The following is a 21,044-nucleotide window of genomic DNA, read 5'->3' as shown; positions in this document are numbered from 1 at the left end:
AAGGGGCCCAGGGCGGGGCCGGGGGCGGGCCGAGCGGACGGGGCGCGGGGCCCTTGGTCCCGCCAGTAAACTTGGGGCGAGTCAGTCCTATGGCGACCTTTAACCCCGAAACCAACTTTACTCGGGACGCAGCCGCGGCCGGGCGCTGCCGAGGGGCAGACCCGGTGCCAGGAACGCGGGGCTCCGGAGTCGTGGCCCGTGGGGAAGAGTCGGGGGCAAAGCTCCCGCACCAGGAAGCTGTTGTCGGGCTCTGCAGCTGGGCGCTACCCGAGCACCCTCAGCCCACCTCGGGGTTGTGCGCGCTAGGCTCGCCCTTCCCGGGACGCAGCACAACCCCGTTTCAAATTAACTTTATTGATGACGTCTTGTCTGCACTTTAGCACCTAGTAAAGCTCCTAGGAGGCACTTAGTGAAGGCAGCTGTGGTCTTGTATTTGAAATGGAGTTTTTTAGAGGGGGCGGTAGAGGATGGAGAGAGAGGACAGAGGTGGTCCTCCAAGTCCCCTGATCTTCATTCCTGGCCCCTTGATGATATGCCTTCTTGATCACAGGGCTACCCACTCACCACCCCAGGGTCTACAGCATCCACAGTCGAAATGTCACCCGGTACCCTGCTAATTCCATCGTTGTCGTCGGCGGCTGCCCAGTGTGCAGGTATGTCAGAGGGGCCCCCAGGAGCCTCTAAGAGTACACACACCCAGAGCTTTACAAAGCGTAGTGGCTGGGGCCGGTCAGTCTTGGCTTAGGACAAGCTGTGGTGTGGGAGGGGGTGGGTTCATCAGTCTGGGAACTGAACATGATTCATGGGGCAAGCGGGGTGAGTTCCCTTTGGGCCATGGAGTCCCAAGTGAGGGGAATGCAGAAATGTTAACAGTTGGACCGACAGCCTCATGCCCAGTTCTGGGACCTGCGAGTTCGCTCTGCGCTTGCTCCTCAAAGGTGGTGAAGGTCCCCTTCCCCTGGGAAGTGGCTGCTGGCCGTGCTGGGAGGGAGAGCCTTGACTCGGAAGGCCAGTGTGTTTGCTAGGAGCTGGGGGGCCAGGAGACCGGGGCAGCAGGGCAGCTAGCTGCGTGAGGACGAAAACGCCACAGTTCGTTCTTTGGAGCAGGAGTGGTTTTTCACACCCTCAGAAGAGCCGCCAGAATCGTCCGAGGGCTGTTTGTGCGGCGGGCTAGATGCCTGTCGTGTGCGAGTCTTGATTCCAGTTCAGGGATGACCTGGTCCCTGCCCTTGACCGAGTCGAGTGCTTGGTCCGTTTGGAAAGTCAGCGCAGACTTGGCAGGGACCGTGTTTCCTGTCTGGGAGGAGGAAGTTCCAGTCTCCGAGGTGGGACTGGGAACCTGGTTTAGCTCCGACTTCATTTCAAATGCGCATCTGAAAGGCCCGGAGTGGAGTCAGAGGGAAGTTCATGATCCAGGGTCACAAGAGCAGCTGTGTGGGGGACCAGGTCCTGGGAAGCAGGAGGGCAGGATGGAGATGGTGGCAAAGCGCCAGAGCCCCAGAGCCACCCTTAACCCAGTCACGGGGGCTGTGGGCCCGGGAGAGCCAGCCAGGGGACCTCGTTTGCAAATCCGAAAAGGGTATCTTTTCTGACACAACTTAGGCCTTTGGAGAATGTGAAGGGGAGGGCTGGGACTGTGAGGAGGGTGGCAGACCAGTGGCCGACTTTTGAATGCCACCTTCCATGTGGTATGAGGGGATGTGAAAGCTATTGGGGTTTGAAGGCACATGAGTGGGCTGAGATGAGACGCGGCAGGGACTCGGAGGCTGGTCACATGCTGCTGGGCTGGGCAAGGGTCAAGGCTTGGTCCTGTGGAGGTTGCCGCCGGGAACCCTGGGAAGTTGCACTAAGCTGGGCGACGGAAGCCTGCTGTACTTGGCTTTGAGGCTGGTCCTGGGTGTTCGGAGCCCTGCTGCGTGCATGGCCCTTCTGTCCCCCGCTCAGCGCAGCTGGAAGACTCCAAGGGCCGGTTTTTGTTTTGTGAGGGTTCTTCAAGTGATGTCCCAAATCTGAGGAGGGTCAGGATGGTGCCAGGGCAGAGGGGTTGGGCTTGACTTCTAGCATCTCCCTGCCACGTCTGACTGCCACCTCCCAGCAGCGCCTAGCCTGCCGGAGGAACTGGGTTCAGATCCTGGCCTTGTAGCTACCAGCTGCCATCTGGGAGGTGGGGATGTCTGCTGGGCTGGTCTGTGAGGCTCTCTTCAGCCCAGGCCCCTGTGCTCGGAGGGGTGGACGCCAGCCGCAGGGGCCGCGTGGCTGGTGGAGGCGGGGAGCCAAGGCTGAGCTGTATTCAGGGCTGTGAGGCTTCCAGGCCACTGCCGGGTGGGGAACGTTTCCTGATGCCTCCCTTTCCCTGGGCTGGGAGCTGTGCCATTTGGAGGCCTGTGGCTTCTGCCTTGGCCCCCAGTCATGCCAAATCCGGATCAAGGTCAGGCTGTGCTCTGCCCTCTGGGGAGGGTCTTGCACTTGGCTGAGAGGAGGGCGTCGGCATTTGAGAACAGGCTTCTTCCCTTTTATGTTGGGGTCACCATTCTGCCTGGGCGGTGGGTGGCAGGCAGTGAGGAGGAGTGGGTGCTCAGAAACAAGTTTGGGGGACCGAGCTGGGAGCAAACAGACTCCCAAGGCGCGTGCTCCTGCAGGCCCTCCTTTCTGTGGGGGTGAGCGGGTGGCTGCCGGCCGCCAGCAGTGAGGGCTCTCCCCACACTCGGGCTCTTCACGTGGGGGTGTCCCTGTCCTCACTGCTGGAGAGTAGGTGGCCCCTCACCCCGAGAGGCCCCTCTCTGCCTTTGCAGCGGTGCTGGCCCGTGGTCTGGCTGGGAGCGTGGGCCCGGGACGGCTCCTCTCTGGGGAGAGCCGAGAGGTTTCCCCAGGGCACGGCCCAGTGTGGCCGGTCTGTGTGGTGTGGTCGGGCTGGGAGACAGGCCACTTGTTAGTGACCGCACTGCTGCCCTTTCCATCCAGCCTGCCAAGCTCTGGCCCTTTCCCTCCTGGCAGCTTGGCAGAAATTTGCTGGTCACACGTCTGTGATTCCCTCTGAGGTCTGGCATAAGAGGCCTGTGTCACTTGTCTCTTTGCCTCTGTCTCGCCTCCCTTAGGCAGCCTGACTCCATCTTCCTTCTGTAGTCGCCACAGGACTTTCGACCCCAGCAGATGAATGCGTGAGCTCCTCATTGCACCTCCGTCTGCGGCCCTGGGCCTGCTGGGGCTTCTGCCAAGGCCCCTGGGCCTCTGATCTGGTCCTCCCATGGGGGTGTGGCTGTCTTTAGATGCAGGATGAAGTGGCAGCACTGTGGATTTGGGATCCCGGGTCTGGCCAGGTTCACCCTGGGCTGTGCTGGGGCAGCGGGGTCAAAGGCTGGAATGTGTGGTAGGTGGGCCCAGAGCCTGGCCCGCACCAGACTCTCCGCTGACATTGGGCGGGTATCGTTGGATATTTAGTTTTGGGAGTGAGCGGAGAGGTAGGAGGTAATCCAGGAACAAGCAGGGTCTTGGAAGCCAAGATAGAGGCTCGAGGCACAGCTGTCAGGGGCAGATGCTGCCTGGAGGTCGAGGCAGCAAGGGCCAGGATGTGAGCTGGGAGGTCAGCTTGCGGGCTGCTGGTGACCCGGAGAGTTCTCCGGGGCAGAGGCAGGCCTTGAGGGTGTAACTCGGCATGGGGTAACAAGGTGGCGTGGAGAGGGGTCATGAGAGGTGGGGCATGTGACAGCCTTGGGGAGTTGGTTATGTCCGGACTGGTTAGAAAGCAGGCTACCAGGACAGACCCTGCCCATGTCCACAGCCTCGTGGGGCTCGCTGGCCTAAGGGGGGAAGGCCCCCAGAACCCCAGGCCTCCAGGCCCCTGCCCTGGCCAGGCCTGCACTCTTGGCTCGGAGGCCCATGGCTACCAAGTCATCGGGCTTCTTCACGGCTGCACCTGGAGTGGCCGGTGGCTCTGTGGAGGTCCTGAGCACAGTCCCCGACAAGGCAGCTCCTCGCCCCCATGGGAGACCTGTTGGAGTGGAGACCCCGAGAGAGCTGGAGGCTGGGCAGAGGCACCTCCTGAGCGGGGCACGTGACTTGGTCTCTGAAGGTGGCTGGCCGGGTGTTTGGGGCATCTCACCCCTGCCCTGCCTCCGCTCCTCCTGTGGCCACCAGGAGGAAGTCTCCTTTCCCGAGGAGGCTGTGCTTCCAGGAGGCTGCTCCTGGGGTTGGATGCTACCTTGAGCCTCCCCGTGCTGGGCGGAGCGAGTGGGGCTGTACGCAGAGGGCTGACGGAGCAGGGTCCCTGACTAACTGCCCGAGTGTCCGTCGGGTCTGGGTGGGGCAGCCCGCTTACCTGAACATGGCCCTCCGTTCTCTGGGCTCCAGTTTCCTGTAAGGGGGACAGTGATGGTGCCTGGGTGGGGTTGTCGTGAGGAATATAGGACATGGCGAGGATAAGGTTCCTCCAGGTTGGGTACCTGGCCTTAGGATGCTCTGGGAACACGTGGGCTACCGGGCCTCTATCCTGTTCATCCTGGAGGCCCACGCAGGCCTGTCCCCTGGGCAGTAGATGTCAGTGGAATCAATTGGCCACTTTCTCTCGGAAGGTCAGAGTCAGGAGTTAAACATTTTCAGAATTAGTTCTCTAATTTCCGCAGCTTCCATACCCTTCCCTGACCCCTCCCCCCACACCTATTGCTCAAGAATGTGGGAGGGGCCTGCAGCCACAGCCAGAGCCGCTTGCTCAGCGTGGACTCTGAGCCAGTTGACAGAGAGTTGAAACTTCCTCATCCACGACTAATGGGAGCTTTTTGGGGTTTGGGGAGAAGGGTGCAGGCCATTGGGGAGAGGCTGGTAGGAGGGCGCGGTCTTTCCCCGGGGCAGGTCTCCCCACCCCATGCTTATTCAGGGTATCCCCCCTCCCCCCTCCCCAGGCTCCATGGGAACAGGTAGGGGGCTGCATGTCGCTGCATCAGGATGGGCAAGACTATTTCTCAGTTCAGAAGATTTGGGATTTTAAAAAACTAAATTATGCCAGCACTGCTTTTGAGGTCTGGGGCAGTACCCGTAGTCAAAACATTAATATTTCTGTGGCAAGACATGAATATTCACATTAAGTGGACAGATCAGGTCACGTGGGATCACCAGGTGAGTTTGCTGCAAATATATTATTTAAAAAGTTCTGCTTTCAGAGCTTTTGGCATTTGGAATTGTGGGTCAAGAGGCATGGGTCTTTGGGTTGGCAGGCGTGGCACCCAAGGACTGACCCTGTGCTTGGAACTTCCTGCTGGCCAGACACCATTCTTATGTCCCCCGGGCTTAGGCCATTGCTCTCAGATGGTGGCCGGGGTCTGGTCACAGATTTGCTGGCAGGAACTAGATTCTGCCGAGCCCTCATTTCTGAAGGAAAATATCCTTGCCTTTTCTGGGGACATGGCAATTTGGTGGCCTGGCTGAATGGGGGACAGCAAGGTGGGCGGGGCTGGGGAGGAACATGGCGGGGCGGGTCTTGTAGGTCTCAAACTCGTGATACTGAGGGCGTCAGAAGTGGTGGCCCTCGCTGCCTGTTGTCTCTGGCCAGAGTAAGTGATGGGTCTGGATGGCAAACACTGCAGGTTTGAGGGGTGAGGGGGCGCCAAGCAGCTCCACAGGCTGGTCTCCTGGCCTCTGGGAATCAGTGCGCAGGCGGAGCCAGTCCCCCCACCTCGTGGCAGTGAGGGCCCGGTGACAGTGACCAGCTCTCCTGGGCTCTTTCCAGCTTTAGACGGTATAGACCAGGGTTTCGGGGTTTGGGCAGAGTGAAGGAAGAGGCAGGTGGGGTTGCTGCCAGTTGACATTTGACACTGCAGGACGGCAGCAACCAGTGACACGGCAGTCCTTGTGGCTGGGTTCACGAGACCACGGCAGCTGGGGGGCTTCTCCAGCGGGGGGCGCTGGGCATTCATCTGCACCCCCTCCAGGGCACTGAGGGGACATCTGGGTCGGGGGGCCCTACCCTAGCCGCCTCCCAGACCTCTCCTGGAGCCTTTGAGTAGACACATTGGGTTCGAGGCTCTGTCTTGACGGCTTTGATGGTCAGGTGAGGTAACCGAGTATCCAGCCTGGTAGGTAGTCTCTGTACTTGGGGCCTCATTGGTCCCTGGAGGGGATGCTGGGTGAGGACCCTGGCAACTCCTTCAGAGGGAGGCTTTTCCTCTGGAAGGTCTTTGGCTGGTACAGATGACCTGGGTATGAGGCCTGGTTTGCTTTGTCTTCTGCTTTTTCACTGGACATTCTAACGGGATGCGCAGACCCATGTCATTCCTGGGCTTTCAGCCGTGGAGGAAGCAGGATGCCGGCCGGCGTGGGGCCAGTGTGGGGCCGGAGCGCCAGGTGGTCTGGGGCCGCCGGGCAGCCTCCAGCTCCACTGGACGTGGCTTGATGAGCATCAGTAGTTGTAGGAGCGGCTGGCCATGACCGTGGACACAGCAGGTGTGTTCCCAGCCTAGAGCAGCCGTGTCCTCCTATGTGTGGGGACACAGCTGGGGGGTCGGGGCCTGCCTGAAGCCCCCGTCCTCTCCTTTGGCGGCGTGGCCTCAGGTGCTTTTCAGTGGGGTCTGACAGGGCCCTGAAAGCTGGGGCGGGCGGTCTGGGCCCCACCGCTGGGCCTGGAGTCTGAGGGGCAGGGGGCAGCCCCGGGGGTGGGGCTGAGGAACTGTGTGGTGGTGGCCCTACAACCTTGTGTTTATGAAAAACGGTGACCGCCGACACATTCTGGCCTCCGTGCCAGCAGGCCTGTGGGCCTGGGAAACGGGGTGGAACAGAGGTTCACGGCGTCTTCGCTGCGGACTTCTCAGAGCTTGTCCTCAGCTAACGCATCCCTGGGACTCCGGGGGGGAGGCAGGTTCCCCAGACTGACCGGAGAGCTCATCAAGGGGCGACTAGTGTTTCAGGATGAGCGCCTTGGGAAGTGCTTCTAGCGCATGTCCTGTGTCCTTTTTTAGGAGTGTTTTAGGCAGTGTCCCCAAGCGGGTGGGCACTGAGTTCGCCTTTATCTGAGCAGGTGAAACCCAGACTTCTTCGGTACGTTTTCCTACAAATGCCGGCGGAGCAGGGAGTGGGTCTGGCTCCCGTTCCCGTGGCCGCGTGCTGGAGCCAGGCGCTCCCCCTGCAGCTCGGGTGCGTGGGGCCCCGGGGGCAGGTGAGCAGCAGCAGCTTCAGCATTTGCGTGGAGGAAGCCCAGTTCATGCATTTCACCTTGACACTTGTTTGCTCTTTTGTCTTTTAAGCTGAACCTTCCTTCTCTCCATGCAAGGGGGCAAAACAGGGAGTGGCAGCTGCTTGCAGGGCATTGTGGGCATCTGGGGTCCTTAGCAGCATTTGTTGACGATGAAGGATAGGAATGGATAAAGTGGTTTCAGAAAGATCGAGAAATCTGGGCTGGACAGGCTGGGGGACATGGGAATGGGCATTCTGGGGGCCTGGTGACAGGTCCTCCCCTTTGGGAATGCGAGGGTGAGCTCGGGGTCTCCTTGCTGAAAGCAGGGAGAGGCGATCAGGCCCCTGGCCTGACCTTGCTTCCTGCCAGGCCCTTTCCCACCTCAGGACAGGCGCACTCTGAACCCTCTTTTTCTTATTTTGTCTGATGAATTCTGGTGAAGTGTCTTGCCTGCCACAGGCCCTCAGGTCATAGGGTGGTGCCCTGGCCACCCAGGGAGGAGCTTGGTCCGGCTGGCTTTCTCTGGCTCCTGGGAGTGACACATTTCTCCTTTGGTTGAGCTGGCTATTGCGGGTCTCACTTTAATTTCAGTTCTGTACCGAGCTTTCCAGAAGTAGGCTAAGGAGCAGGGGTGGAGCTGAGCACGTGGCTCCTGCTTCCCATTTCTGGGGCCTTTGAAAATGACCCTAGCAACAGTGGTGACTTCAGGTTCCTGCACCTACACTCACTGGCACGTGATTTGGGTGATGCTCTTTAGGTGTCTTAGGTATCATATATTGTGCGTGTTAAAGGTGAACTTGACTTTTTCCGGAAGCAGCAGCTTTGAGATGAAATTTTTTCAAGGTAAGCGAGACATGGCTATTTTAAGTCTTTCAACTAAAATCGGCTCCCCCCACCCCCAAAAAAGCAAACAATTCTGAACTCTATCCCTATTTTTGGAATTTCCTTTTAGGGAGATGTGACTGTAAAACTTTTCGACATTGGGAAAAAACATTCAAATGATGTGGTTTTCTTGGTCTTGCTGTTTTCAGAGATGCAAGGATTTTTATAGGAACTAGCATTTCCTTCTTCTGTAAAGAAAATGTAGCAGATTACATGGTAACTGAATGTTCTTGCCTTTGTAAGTAGTGATGTTCACGTTTTCTGAGTGGTGACTGATAGTCGTTCGTCTTCCTCTCTGTGGCACATGCAGCCACGCCCGGCAGGGTGAAGGGCCGTCTTTGCAGACAGTCACCTTGAGGCACCAGGGGTCCTCGTCATTCTGCTTTTGTGTGCGAGGGGCCAGGGGTTCTGGGTCAGGGGTCCGCTGGGACATCAGGCCGAGGGCCCTAACCCGAGTGCTGCCCTCTCTCTCCACAGAGTCGGGGTCCTGGAGGACTCCTTCACCTTCCTGGGCATCTTCTTGGCCATCATCTTGTTCCCCTTTGGGTTCATCTGCTGTTTCGCCTTGAGGAAGCGAAGATGCCCTAACTGTGGAGCAACCTTTACCTAAAGGGAACAGCACACCTGGCTTTCCTGCACCCAGCTGGCTTTCTCTGATGTAAATGTCGTGTACAGGAGCTTTATTTGATTCCGCTTCAGGACTGTTTTGTAAAGGGAGGTGGGACAGACTCGGCACGTGCAGGCCGGGTCCCGGGCACGGGGGTCACAGAGTATGGACACGCAGCAACACTGCTCCCGGGGTTTAACGACAACTCAATAAAGCACTGCTTTTATTTTTTGCAGTCTTCAATTTGAGAAAGGTGAGAAAAGGTGAGAAATACTGTTTTAAATAAATGAAATTCATACCATTGTTTACCTGGTTCTGCTTATTCAGTATTTGTACACTGCCACTCACAGAAGTAGTGTTCTGTTTGGAAAATTTCAAACTTATTTCAAACAAAACAGACAACAGCTCACATGCACACCACCTCGCTGCAACACTGCAACTCGTGGTCAGCGCTGGTCTCGTGTTATTTCTTGTTGGCATTTCAAACTCAAGAAAATGTTTTCGAGTTCTTTTATTATTATAATGAAACAATACCTTGACATTTACAGAACATGCACCTCGGTGCCAAGGACAAGGCAAGCCTCCCCATCCTGTGAGGCAGGTAAGTGACCACTGTAATACATTCTGTTAGGTGTAGCCTGGGGCTGGGGGAGTCAGGTGGGTCTACAAATTGATCCAAGAGTCCAGGCCCAGTGTGACCCTGTAACAAAGCTGGAAGGCCCCAGAGTGGGTGGGGATCTAGAGGTTGGGGGGCCAGGGTGTGACACTCCCCCACCCCTCTCGCTTCTAAAACTTATACCGTGTTCTCTCTCCCCCTGTTGAAAATAATGGGCTTCTGTGAAGCCTGCTCTTCCCTAAGTTTAACTGAATTTGATTGTGGTTTCTTCGCTGACTGGAGGGTCTTTTCTCAAGACAGGTGTGCTGCTTGACAACTGCACTTTGCCTGAGTCGGTCCTGGGGGAGCCCTCACATAGTCTTTAGCCGACCCAGCCAGGAAGAGGATAAGACTATGAACCTGAAACATCATACACTTACACTGGTTATACCTGCATTTGACCTTGATCAATTTCAAGCTTTTTTAGGAAAAATAGTATTTATGGGGAGACTGAAGGAGCAAATGCTATGATCAGCAACAAGCCCCCTTCCCTGCCTACATCACAGTGCCTGGCCTGGCTGTGAATTTTAATCACAATTCTCCACTCCTCTGAAATGGGGCCTAAATCCCTGGTAGCCAGAGGCGTTTGGCCACTTGCTCAGAGTCTCCTCCCACGGAGGCCAGGTCTCAGCTAAGATGCAGACCCTCCCAGTCACCAGACCCAGGCTCACAGGGTCCTCCTGGCTTTATCGGTCTGTTCACGAGTCAGTACCTGGTTGAAAAGTGGAGAAATTTGGACCCCAAGAGATGTAAATTTAGTGATGGTGGAAGCTTAGCGAGAGCACCCCGGTTTCTGCACGTGGAATCCCGAGATGCACGTGTGAGCCAGACCCGTGTACTGCTTTGGCCTGGCGGGTTTTCATTGGTCAATTCAGTTGGTAACTCAGAATTACCAAATTCAGTAACTCTGGAAAGTTGATTCAAGTACTAAATGTCATGGCTGTGATAGGGATAGGCACAGTTTATCGGTGCTCTACAGCTATGTCTAAATCATGAGAAAGTTTAGGATTTGTCCATCTGGGTAGCTCTGCATTTGATTAAACAAAAATTTTAAGTTAAAAAATTAAATTTTATATATTTCCATAATTTATATTGCTTAAAATAATTTGCATGCTAAGATGTAAACTTACACAATGTTCCTTTAGCATAAACGTCATAATGCTACTTCAGAGCAGGTGCTTTATAAAACAAAACTGATCTCATTCTCATTCAGGTACAGAAAGCCAGTTGTGAAAGCATTGACTGTCCCTTATCCTGGCTACTTAAAACATAATCAGACTACTTAAAAAGTGATACAGTAAGGATTGGAACCAAATTTACTATTTTTTGAGAAAAATTTTAAATGATTGACTTGGTCACTAAATTAATTTATCTTAAAGACAATGTGCAAACCCCAACTATGTGAAATTGAGAAAATGCATTGATTTGCTCAAGTAGAAGACATTTTAAATCAGGTGTGCTCTGGTGAAGCGGCACGACAGCTACAGCCCACACCAAACTCTACCCACTGTTTCGCGAGTGAGAACTTAACACAGAAGAGCCAGAGCCCCGTGGCTGTCTTTTCATCGAATGATGGGTGCCGATCGGTCGTTTGTCACCGTTGGTCGGAGTTTCACAGTAGCAAAAGGGTTTTCTCCACTGTGGGGAAGAAGAAAAATGTCTGCAGAAATAGTGCAAGATGGGAATTTAATTTTAAAAGCGCTAAAAACTACTGTCCGTGCTCTGTGAAATTCTACAGCTCACATAAATTCCAGACAGCATTTGCTGACTGTGACAGTTTCACTCTGGCAGTTCTCTCCATGCCGCCTGTGACAGAACTGCAGTTTGCTCTCTGCAGTCTGTCCGCTGGGGGGCGGGGGTGGGAGACGTGTTATGTGGGAGAGCCACAGAGGACCAGGGCTGGATTATTAAGCCACCAAATGCAGCATGTGACCAGGAGACTGCCCTTCTGGCCCCAGGTGCATGCCTCCCTGGACTGTGATGAGCGCAGGTGGCTGCGGCCTCCTGACCCTACAGGCGTGTGTCTCCTGTGCACCGAGGCAAGCCCTTCGTGGGGACACTACAGGCCACTCACTAACAGGGAGGTGGCAACTTCCAGCTTGAAAGGGCTTTAGGAGAGTTAGACATACCTGAGGAAAGGAGGCTTTGCCGTCCCATTCGTGTTATTCTGTGAGAAAGATAAAGGTGAAGTTTATGGAAGGCTCGTGAAATTGAGACATTTTAAATAAGACCCAAAGGTAAAGGCACCTAAAACAAGGGACTGTTTAAAGCAACAAATGGTGAAAAGTGCCCTGGAGTCTCGATTCATTTGAGATGACCCAGGTATCTGTAAAGTCAGTTGAAAGAATAATGGCAAGAAGGGAACACGTTTGAAAAGATGTGAGGGTCCCTTCCTAAGTGCTGGGACGTCTCAGACTCGGAAAGCTTGGCAGGGTCTGCTGCCCCTTGCCCTTGGCCTTTCAGTTGCAAAACTAGTTAGTGACTGCAGCTGGCTTTTGGGGAGCCCACTCCTGAATGATGCCATGAAAAACGGTAATTAAAGCCTTGCTGGGTTTTGGTGCCCATAGATGAGTGCTCACTGCTACCCAGAGATCTTGCCGGAAGTTCGAGGAGGAAGCGCGCACACGAACGTGCCAACACCGCATTGCCTTTAGGGACCCCGAGCCCTGCAGGTGCCCGGCAGTCCTTAGGGAGCGCTGGGCCTCATCTGCATCCCAGGGACTTGGGGGGTCTCCCCTTGTGGCCGGGACTCAGTGTCTGCCTTCATTCCAAAGAGCTGGCAGCTTTAGGAATCAGCTCTCAGTCTGCTCTGGCTGTCCTAAGAAGTCACTGGCCGCCTGGAGAGGTCAGTGTGCGTGTGGTCTCGGGCACACAGGGCTCTGAATTAGACCAGACAGCTTCCCTGGCTTCCGGCCGGGGTTGAAGGTCACACTGGGGCTCCTCTGGCCTCTACTGGGTTTTGGACCTACTGACTCTCAAGGCAGAGGGAGGGCGAGGGACATGGGCCACTTCAGGCCTGCACCTGCTGTCTTGGGACCTGAGGACCTCACATCTTGAACGGGGGCGGGGTGTGGGCAGTAGGTCAGCAAGGTCAGTCACCTCGATGGGGCACCTAGGAGGCAGAGTCTGGATGCAGTATCTTTCTCACGGGAGCACCGCAGCCCTCCTCAGTGCATCCTAACAGGGACTAATGGTTTCCTCCGACAGGCCCAGCTGAGCTCCGTCCGCCGGCCCCAGAGCATGCACTTCTGACTTCCAGCATGTGATTATGTTTAATTTCTAACTTATTTAAAAAATACACCAGATGCCTGACACACAGTCCCACCCGTTAACGTGTCGCCTCAAATTCAAAGCTCAGAACGAGAGCCGCCAGAGCTGGGAGGCACAGGAGCACACATGTGAAAAGGTTCCTGTGGCCAGGACCAGGGGGAGGGGCAGCTGTGTCCTGGCCTGGGAAGTGCACTTCCTGCCAAGCCCGTGGCCTGTGTGTGACACTCACTGGAAACCACCCCTTCTTGCCTTTCCTCGGGCACAAGTCTCTCCCCACCACACATATCAGGTCTGAGGAGCACTCCGCACCTGAACTGGCAACCAGAAACACCCCCACCTGAGAGCGCCCCCCCAAATGTCCTCAAGGCAAACCCCGGCGCGTGTTCCCGCAGGGCCTCCCTCCCAGCCCCCTCGCGTTACCTGGGTTGCTTAGCCCACAACACTGCAGAGAAGCAAAGGTGGAAGAGAAATGTCTCATCCTTGAAAGTAAAGTGACAAGAAGCAACAACTTGTACTGCGAAGGAGGAGGGCACAACATCTGTTGAGATGACAGCCCGGAACCGCAGCGTGGGCGGGTCCTGGGGCCGCCCCGCGCCCCCATGAGCGCACTCCTGGTTCGTTCAAGCAACACACATGGGCACCACAGTCCGAATGTCCACAGACGGGGCAACCACCTTCTATCAGCCAACGCCCCACAACCACTGGATGCCACAGAAGGACACGCAGCCCAGCTCAGCTCGGAGGGGGTGGGGGTTGGGGGGCGGCGGCTGGGGGTGGGTCACGTCCTGGCTCGTGACCTGGTGCTGGTCACCAGCTGCTCCGTGGAGAGTCAGTGTGCCCTTCTGTTTAGTGCATTCTTCAATGCCTACTATGAAAAGTAGGACATTTCCAGAAAGGTCTCCCCTTTAACACTTCTCACCAAGCCCACTGCTGTTGTCACAACTGACCACTGTCTCAAAACCTGTACGGCGTTCCATGCTCCCCTCTCTTCAGTGAAGGGCACCTCCAGGCCAGATGTGGCAGTGCCCTCGTCCACCCAGTGAGGACAGCTCGCATTGGGAGGCCCAGGGCGTGGCCTTCAAAACACCTAGTTCATATGAGATGTGCCCCCCACTCTGCGGAGCCCCGTCCGCTGACGAGCTTCGCCGCCTGGCACCTGGGCGTGGGCGAACAGCAACGCCCGGGGCAGCCCCCCCCACTGCGCCCCCCCCCGCGTCCTCACACGTGCTCCTGCCTCCTCAGTGTCTCCCTGGTCTTCATCCTTCCTCCTCCATCATATAATTTATGTTGAAAAACAAAAAAAAAGAGCCCCCCTCAACCCCTCCGCCACCCTGGACTCTTCACCTTCCCTGTCCCTCGAGCTTGCACCCTCCCCAAGGCTTTAAACTTTTTGCTGCTTCTGTCTGGGAAGCTCCTCCCCCTGACCCCTGCATGGTGGGCTCCTCGCCATTCAGGTCTCAACTTAGATGTCACCTCCTCAGAGAAGTAGTCCTCTGCTGTAGGTAGTCAGGTGCCATCTAGAGCCCCTTCGGGACTGAGGGACTGATTCCGGGGTACAAGAATGCTACTGGCGGATGGCCCTCTGCTCATCTGTGTATCTCCGGAGCCCACACCAGGGCCTGGTGCTCAGAAACACTGCTGTCAAAGCACTGATGCATGTCTACTGTCTTACAGAGTTCGGGATCAAAGACAATGCACACGCACAGTTTATACAGCATGTGGTCCGAAGCATACACTTTAGCATACGGATTAGGTTATCCTTCAGAAAACAAGATGAAAAACTGAAGAGAATGCAGGGAAACGATGAAATGACTAAAGGCTACAGCCATTACCAAAAGCAAGGAGAGATGAAAACCGAACAGTCTGGCATATGATGGACTCACTCCGTAAATCGCCACTTACAGATAACATAAAACAGGACTGAAGTTAAGGGAGAGGAAGCTGGAAGACGTGACAGAGAAGGGGGTCTAGAGGGGCCAGCAGAGAGCGCCCACCCCCTCCCAAGGGTCACCACCTCCCTACATCCCTCCAGAGACCACTACGCAGGACTCAGGCACTGGGATGCCACGCCATATGGCCGTACTCACGGGAGACGCGGTTTCCGGCTTGGACGCGGGTGCTTTAAAGGTAGAAGGAGGTTTGGACACGTCCGTGCCCCTGGCCAGGCATTCCGAGTAGTCGGGCGGGGGGAGGGCGATGGCAGCACAGGCCTTCTCGGTCAAGTCCACCGTGCTCATGCTCCTCACTGGTGCCGGGCTGACCACCGCCACGGGAGAAGACAAGTTAGAGGAGGTCCTGCCGCCCGAAACTTAAACATCCTAAATATCTGTGGCCAGAACTACAACAGATGAATAATAAATGGGTGCGGCAGGAGATGACAGAACACACAATACGATGTAATTATTAGCGGGGTCGGAGTACAGATTTAGGGGTTATGGATGAGAGGTGCCAAGCAAAGCCCAGGGGAGTAACTCAAGCCACGGGAGTTGACAGGATGGCCCAGTAAGGAGAGAGGGAAAAAGGACTGAGGTCCGATTAAGCAGTGAGTAGGCAGACGAGAGGTCTGGAAGGGACTGGAAGGGGTGTCTGGGGAAGGGCAAGGCCAATGCCAAGAAACCAAGGCAGGAGAACATTTCGAAAAAAGTGTTTCCAGTGTTAAAGGCTGCTAAGTAGGACCAGAGGGAGATGTGGCCTGGGACGTAGCCACCAGTGGGTGGTGGAGGACCGTGACAGGGCCGGCGAGTGGGTCTGCGGCATGCCTCACCACAGACAGGAAAATCATTTCCATGGAAAATGGAAGTCACAAGGAAACAAGCCACGAGCGATCTCCTGCTTACTAGTGCCCAGGCTCCGGACTTCCCCGTGGGGTTCGATGCATACCCAGAGAATTCTGACATGCCCGGAAACAGGTCATGTTTTCTGTCCCTGGCAGACGTGAGCCCCGGTCAAGTCCTACCTTGGGGAGGGCACGTTCACCGCCTCCTTTGCATTTTCTTCCAGCAACTTTGTGTATGACGATGGGAACCAACCCCTCCTGCGTGTGAAGAGTGAGAGAAAAGGGCTGGCTGTGGCACTAGCCGCAGACAAGTGGACAGTGACCCACTAAGGACAACTCGGGCAGGCCAGTTCGTTTTACCACTTTACACAACGTGTTTTATAGATAGCACTGATTTTATTTGGATTCCCTTTTAGTCTTTTCCACTTTGGTTTTATTTAATAGCTGAATAATCTACACAAAACCAGTTTAACCTACTTGCAAGTAAGGCTTGTGCACGTTCTCATGGGTGAATCGATGAAGCTGGCACGTAAACTATGTGCTAACTCTTGCCATAGATCTGATATGCAGTTTATCCTTGAGAAATCGCAGTCACTTTTTTCAAAAACGAGAATATTTAAACCTACTTTCAGAGGTGATTTCATATGATTTAATGATCTGCTCATGCATCAAATGTATCTGTGTGTATATATGCAGAAAATGGCGTGGGACAGAGTAACTGCAGTTAACTAAACCAGAAGTATAAACTGTGACCTTAACTTTGGCTAAAATGCTCGTATGTCCACAAAGACTATTTGGGGCTCAAAGGAAAGACAGGAGCTCTGACGTGCTGGCCTCACGACAGCTGCGCGATTTCGCCCCCTGAGACTCACACTTTGGAGGCGTCATGTTCTCCGTAGAGCCAGCCGTCTTTCTCCTCCGAGATGAGCAGTGTGATGACGTCTCCCTGTGCGAAGCTCAATAAGGTCTGGTTGGTGCCGGCCGTATGTGGAAAGATGGTTTTTACCTTCTGCTTTTTCATCATGTTCAGTCCAGTAGCAACAGAAACCGATCGCTGTAAACTGGGATCATCTGAAGAATCGGTTGAAAACGAACACGCAATGATGGCTTTTCAGGCCAGTTCCGACATGCAAGGCCCCAGACACCCCCGATTCCCATCCTGCCAGCAGTCACTTTCCTCAGACCCCAAGCGCGTTCTATTTCCACACCGCTGTCCCTGCCTGGATGGACAGGGGCTGCAAGGAACACGGGCAGAGCCAGGGCCCGAGGTCTCTCACAGAGGAGGGTCCCCGGGGCCATGCCGGGCGTCACCCGCACTGCCTCAGTCGGGGTGGCTGAGAGGCAAACCGCTCCGCCAGCAGACGGCCTGACACTCTTCCTTCCCCTGCACCTCAAAATGAATCACGAGGCAGTGGAGGCATCAAGGCAAACTGCCCACGACCTGGGTCACAAAGGAAAGGGGGCAGGCTCTGGGATGCAGAGGTTCTCGCCGCTGCGGCTGCCTGGCTTCTCCCGAGTGTGGTGAGGACGTGGTGAGGGCAAGCTCGTTTACCGAGCCCTCCCCAAGTGCCCGTCCGCACTCCTCGTCCAGTGACTGGCCGGGGATCTCGGCTAGCACGTGGTGGAGCCAGGAGCCAGACGTGGGCCGCACTGGTGCAGCCCTGGCTGTGCCCTTCATGTCTCAATTCAGATACAGGCTGATACTTCACCACTCAAAAAAAATTGGAATGGAGATTTCCCCCAAATTTTGCTAACCAAGTATTCACTTTAAATCAATGCGAGATCTTTCTGCTTTATCCTTACAGATTCTTAATGATTACCATATAAACTTTGCTATCTCCTTAACACACCACTACCTCAGTGGTGTTGAATCCACCAGCAAATTTCACTTAGTTTTTATTCTCATTTTTTTTTTTCAGTAGGTCATCGAAGAATTGGGATGCACACAGCATTATATATTTCCATTTACATTATATAGAACTTATAATCCTTCCTTCAAAGGCAAATGACTACAGACTATATCTTGCCAGCTGCCATTGTGAAAATCTCATCTCTTCCCCGACAGCTGTGAACGCTATAGTCCAGGGGCTCTCCAGCACATGGCTCATATGAAGGGGCCTGTGAGACACTCCACACAGAGACGGGTCAGCTACTATGACAGTCTCAAGGGTCCTGGGTGCCAAAGACTCTGTAGGCAGAGTTGAGTCTGCAAACAATTAACTGGTCCCGATTTATTAAAATAGAATCTACAGAGTTAAGGAGTTTAAGCAGTGAGAACTTAAGTCTGTAGAAAGCATGATGTGCTGTTAGAGACAATGAAAATCACTGATTATAATTCGAACTATGCACAGTGGTAAGATCAACCACCATAGTTTTGTCACGTGAACTTTGTTTTATTGAAAACTGAAATTTTATTATAATTGTCACCAAATATGGAACATACGCCGTGGTGTGAAGCTCTCTGTACATTATATCCCATTTTAAAATAATACCCTTCAATAGATTTACTCTTGTAAACATCAGTTAGTATATAGAATTAGTATGTATCAAAGAAAGGTGCCACTTATAAAATATCTTACGGTTTTCTCATAGACCTAGACCTTTATTTGTTGTGAGGTGTCAGTTTCCCCAGCCAAGGCTGGAAGTGTGCTGCCGGACGAGCTTATTTATCTCTACCTCACAATGCATGTATCTAGATACTTGAAAAATTTAAAAAAGTATTTCAAAAGAAATATCTTACCTGAGTTCTGTGCAACTGTTGCTGGGTTATTAAACATATCAATCAAAGGGCTGGTATTTGCTCTGGCTGAAGGAGCTGGGGGCACCTTTGGCGAATATTAAGAAAGGGTGTCATAATTTTTCCCAACTTGTGAAAAAGTCTTTATTATTTGAATATTGGTTTCCAGGGCTGTTTTGTTTTACATGCTTTAAATGCCACTTTCTCCCCAAAGTTGTCTTAGGTGTCCCATTCTGAATTATTTCAATGCCACCACATTCTTTTTCGTTCTCTCTTTTGTTTCTGCCTTTCCCCCTACCCTCCGGCAACCACTAATCTACTTTCTGTTTCTATAGATTTTAGCCTCTCTCTTAAGTGCAACTTGGCTATAGGATTCTACATCTGAAATAATTTTCCCATAGAATTTTGAGTGCGCTGCTCCATTAATTTCTACCATCTTGTTTTGCTAATAAGGAACCTAGAATCAGTGGGATTCTCTATTCTTTCTAAGTGATCTATGTCCCCCCTCCCTAGAAGTCTTCAGAATTTTCTCTGTCCCTAACACTCTGCAACCTGTCGAGATTCTGGTCTTTCCCGCTTATCCAGGAACACTGGCTGCGTGTGAGAGACCAGGCAGAGGCTAGCTGCAGGAACCTCATTAGAGCTGCAGCGGGGCGGGGGTGGCTGGACCTGGGACGTGTTTTGAAGGTCAAAACAGGAGGGTGTGCCCATGGGTCGACTGTGGCATGAGAGAAGAGGGAGGAGAGCTGCTGTTTTGTGTCTGAGCTACTGGAAAGCCTGAAGTTGTCATTCACTGGATGGGAAAGACTGGAGAAGCAGGTTTCAGTGAGAAAATCAGTTATGTTTTTGGACAAGCTGAACGTGAGATCTCCATTACACGTCCGGTGGTGATGCCGAGTAGGCAGCTGAATCTACATATCGCCCATGTCTCAACTGGTCTAACATTATATTTATCCTCCTGATTTTTAAAAGAAATCCTGTTTTTGCACCGTGTTTTGGGAGAGTGTTTGGCTTAATTTTCCAAGCAGTTCCATTGTCCTAATGAGCTCAACTATTGTTATGTTTTGTCTGTTTCTTTTCTGAGGGGGGAGAGAGAAATGAAAAACAAACTTTTACTTTAGAAAAATTTCAAACAGGTACAAAAGAAGGGCGAATAGCACAATAAATCGCATGTATCCAACGCCTGGCTTCAACGATAAATACTGCTGGCCACTGTTGTGTCATGTATGCCACATCCATCATCTCCTGTGCCTGGATTATTCTGAAGGAAATCCTAGACATATCATTTTAACTATACATAATAATCCAATTTTCAATCTCTAAGATCTCTAGTTGACTTTTCTCTGTGGATGGACTATTTTTTCGTTCTCTCTGGATTAGTTCTCTGCCCTGTTGGCTCTGTTGCTTCCAGCAGTGGTCGTTCTGTTTCACGTTGTGGTGCGTCTTTTTGTGGTGCTTGTTTCCTGACCTGTTCAGTGATTCCTGGTTATCTTCATGTGTGCGGCAGCCCCTATTCTTTTTACTGTATGTGACAGTCTGTATTTTGCCTGTTCTTGTCACCACAGGTACCCGTGGTGAGGTGGGGAAGAGGGAAGACACTCCAGGAGGGTGCCCTACCGCCTCCGTCCAAACACGCTGTGCTGGCCAGCAGACAAAAGCCCGCTGTTCAGCACAAGACAAAGGGAAGGGACCGACCGGCCCAGATGGCTTGAATCAGAACCCCACCCGACGACAGAGAAACGCCAGGCTGTCTCCCAGGGCTGACCCCGCGGCCCTGAGCTCACTGCCCCCCTCTGGAGAAGCCTTGCCTGCCTGTCCCCGGGCCGGGGTTCCTTCTGTTCTCATCGCCACGGCCTTTTAGAGACTCCGTCTCACTTCGGCCCATGGCAGCACCGTCCCTCGCTTCCCGTGCACTTACGGGTCTATCCTGTCGGCTGTCGCTGCTCTTTAATCTTTTGGCTGTCATTTCAGAGCCAGCGTGGACTTGTGCCTAAACTATCTGCTGGATCCAAATCTCCACGTGTGTCTGTGAGAGGGGGAAGGCCCAGATCCAAGAAGAGCAAGCGACAGTGCTCGAACCCATTACCTTGAGTACTTCGGTGACTGGTGTTTACTAAAGCGCCTTATATTGTGATGGATGACGTCAGAGTTTTGCCAATCTATTCTCTAAGACACCTGTACTTTCTTCATTGAGGATAAACTTATAAAGTTGGAATCATTGCAATTAAAAACAGTAACAATAAAATTTCTAAAACAAAGACAACAGTGCATAGTACAAAACATTTGCACAGCTGACTCCGGATCTGAAGGTGGTGGGTAAAAGTGAGAGATGGTAGGCCTCAGGAGAAATGAGGAGGACCCGTGATTTCCACTAATAGAAAAGGCTTTGGTTCTCTGTGCGCATATGGCCCAAATCACACTAGTAAATACATAAGTGAAATCTCAGAGATCACTGGTACCTACCATGTTGCTTCTCTCGATCATTGGTGAAGGATGAGGCGTTCCAGATTTTGGGGTAGAGACAGGGGTCTTTATTTCTTCTATCATGTTGATGATTTCCTCTGGGACTTTGGTGGCATCTCTACAGGTTTCCTGCCATCTAGGCAGTTTGGAATTAAGTAATTCTGCAGACTAAAAGTCCAAAAGAAACAAAACTAAAGGCAAATGTGTACTGTTCTAAGAACTGACAAAAATTACACCAACTAATATCACTGATAATGTACTACTGGCTTACCACCAGAAGTAGGGGAGCCGTGAGGCAAATTCGGTGAGTAGTTTAAACATCTGTGAGTATCTAAGGTATCTAATTTGCTGAGATGGCTGTAGGCTCCTGTTCTAAAGGAATTTACCCTCTCCCTCCATGTGAATACAGAGTTTAAGACTAATACAAGGACTGCAAATGATTGAGAACAAGTTCAATACCTGAAAGGGCGGAGCAGTCTGTATTAATCTGTTTCC

General features: G+C 53.2%; 2 protein-coding genes across 2 annotated transcripts in view; one reads left to right on the top strand and one right to left on the bottom strand.

Moving 5' to 3' along the window:
• The window catches only part of BRI3 (brain protein I3), a 15,516-nt gene extending 6,565 nt beyond the window's left edge, over positions 1 to 8,951 (top strand). The window contains exons 2-3 of the mRNA XM_025043100.1: positions 551 to 653; positions 8,519 to 8,951. Coding sequence (XP_024898868.1) covers positions 551 to 653; positions 8,519 to 8,651 — 236 coding nt within the window. The 3' untranslated portion in view covers positions 8,652 to 8,951. The remainder of the gene's footprint in view (positions 1 to 550; positions 654 to 8,518) is intronic.
• A 192-nt stretch (positions 8,952 to 9,143) lies between these two features.
• BAIAP2L1 (BAI1 associated protein 2 like 1) overlaps positions 9,144 to 21,044 on the bottom strand; it is a 44,738-nt gene continuing 32,837 nt past the window's right edge. The window contains exons 7-13 of the mRNA XM_015585240.2: positions 20,550 to 20,717; positions 18,090 to 18,174; positions 16,222 to 16,420; positions 15,530 to 15,607; positions 14,661 to 14,829; positions 11,433 to 11,470; positions 9,144 to 10,941 (exon numbers count right to left, since the gene is read on the bottom strand). Of these exons, the coding sequence (XP_015440726.1) occupies positions 10,866 to 10,941; positions 11,433 to 11,470; positions 14,661 to 14,829; positions 15,530 to 15,607; positions 16,222 to 16,420; positions 18,090 to 18,174; positions 20,550 to 20,717 (813 nt within the window). The 3' untranslated portion in view covers positions 9,144 to 10,865. The remainder of the gene's footprint in view (positions 10,942 to 11,432; positions 11,471 to 14,660; positions 14,830 to 15,529; positions 15,608 to 16,221; positions 16,421 to 18,089; positions 18,175 to 20,549; positions 20,718 to 21,044) is intronic.

Source organism: Pteropus alecto, unplaced genomic scaffold (genome assembly GCF_000325575.1).
Source record: "Pteropus alecto unplaced genomic scaffold, ASM32557v1 scaffold40, whole genome shotgun sequence".
Taxonomy (NCBI): domain Eukaryota; kingdom Metazoa; phylum Chordata; class Mammalia; order Chiroptera; family Pteropodidae; genus Pteropus; species Pteropus alecto.
Note: the sequence above shows the minus strand (reverse complement) of the source record. Positions and strands in the feature narration are given on the sequence as shown.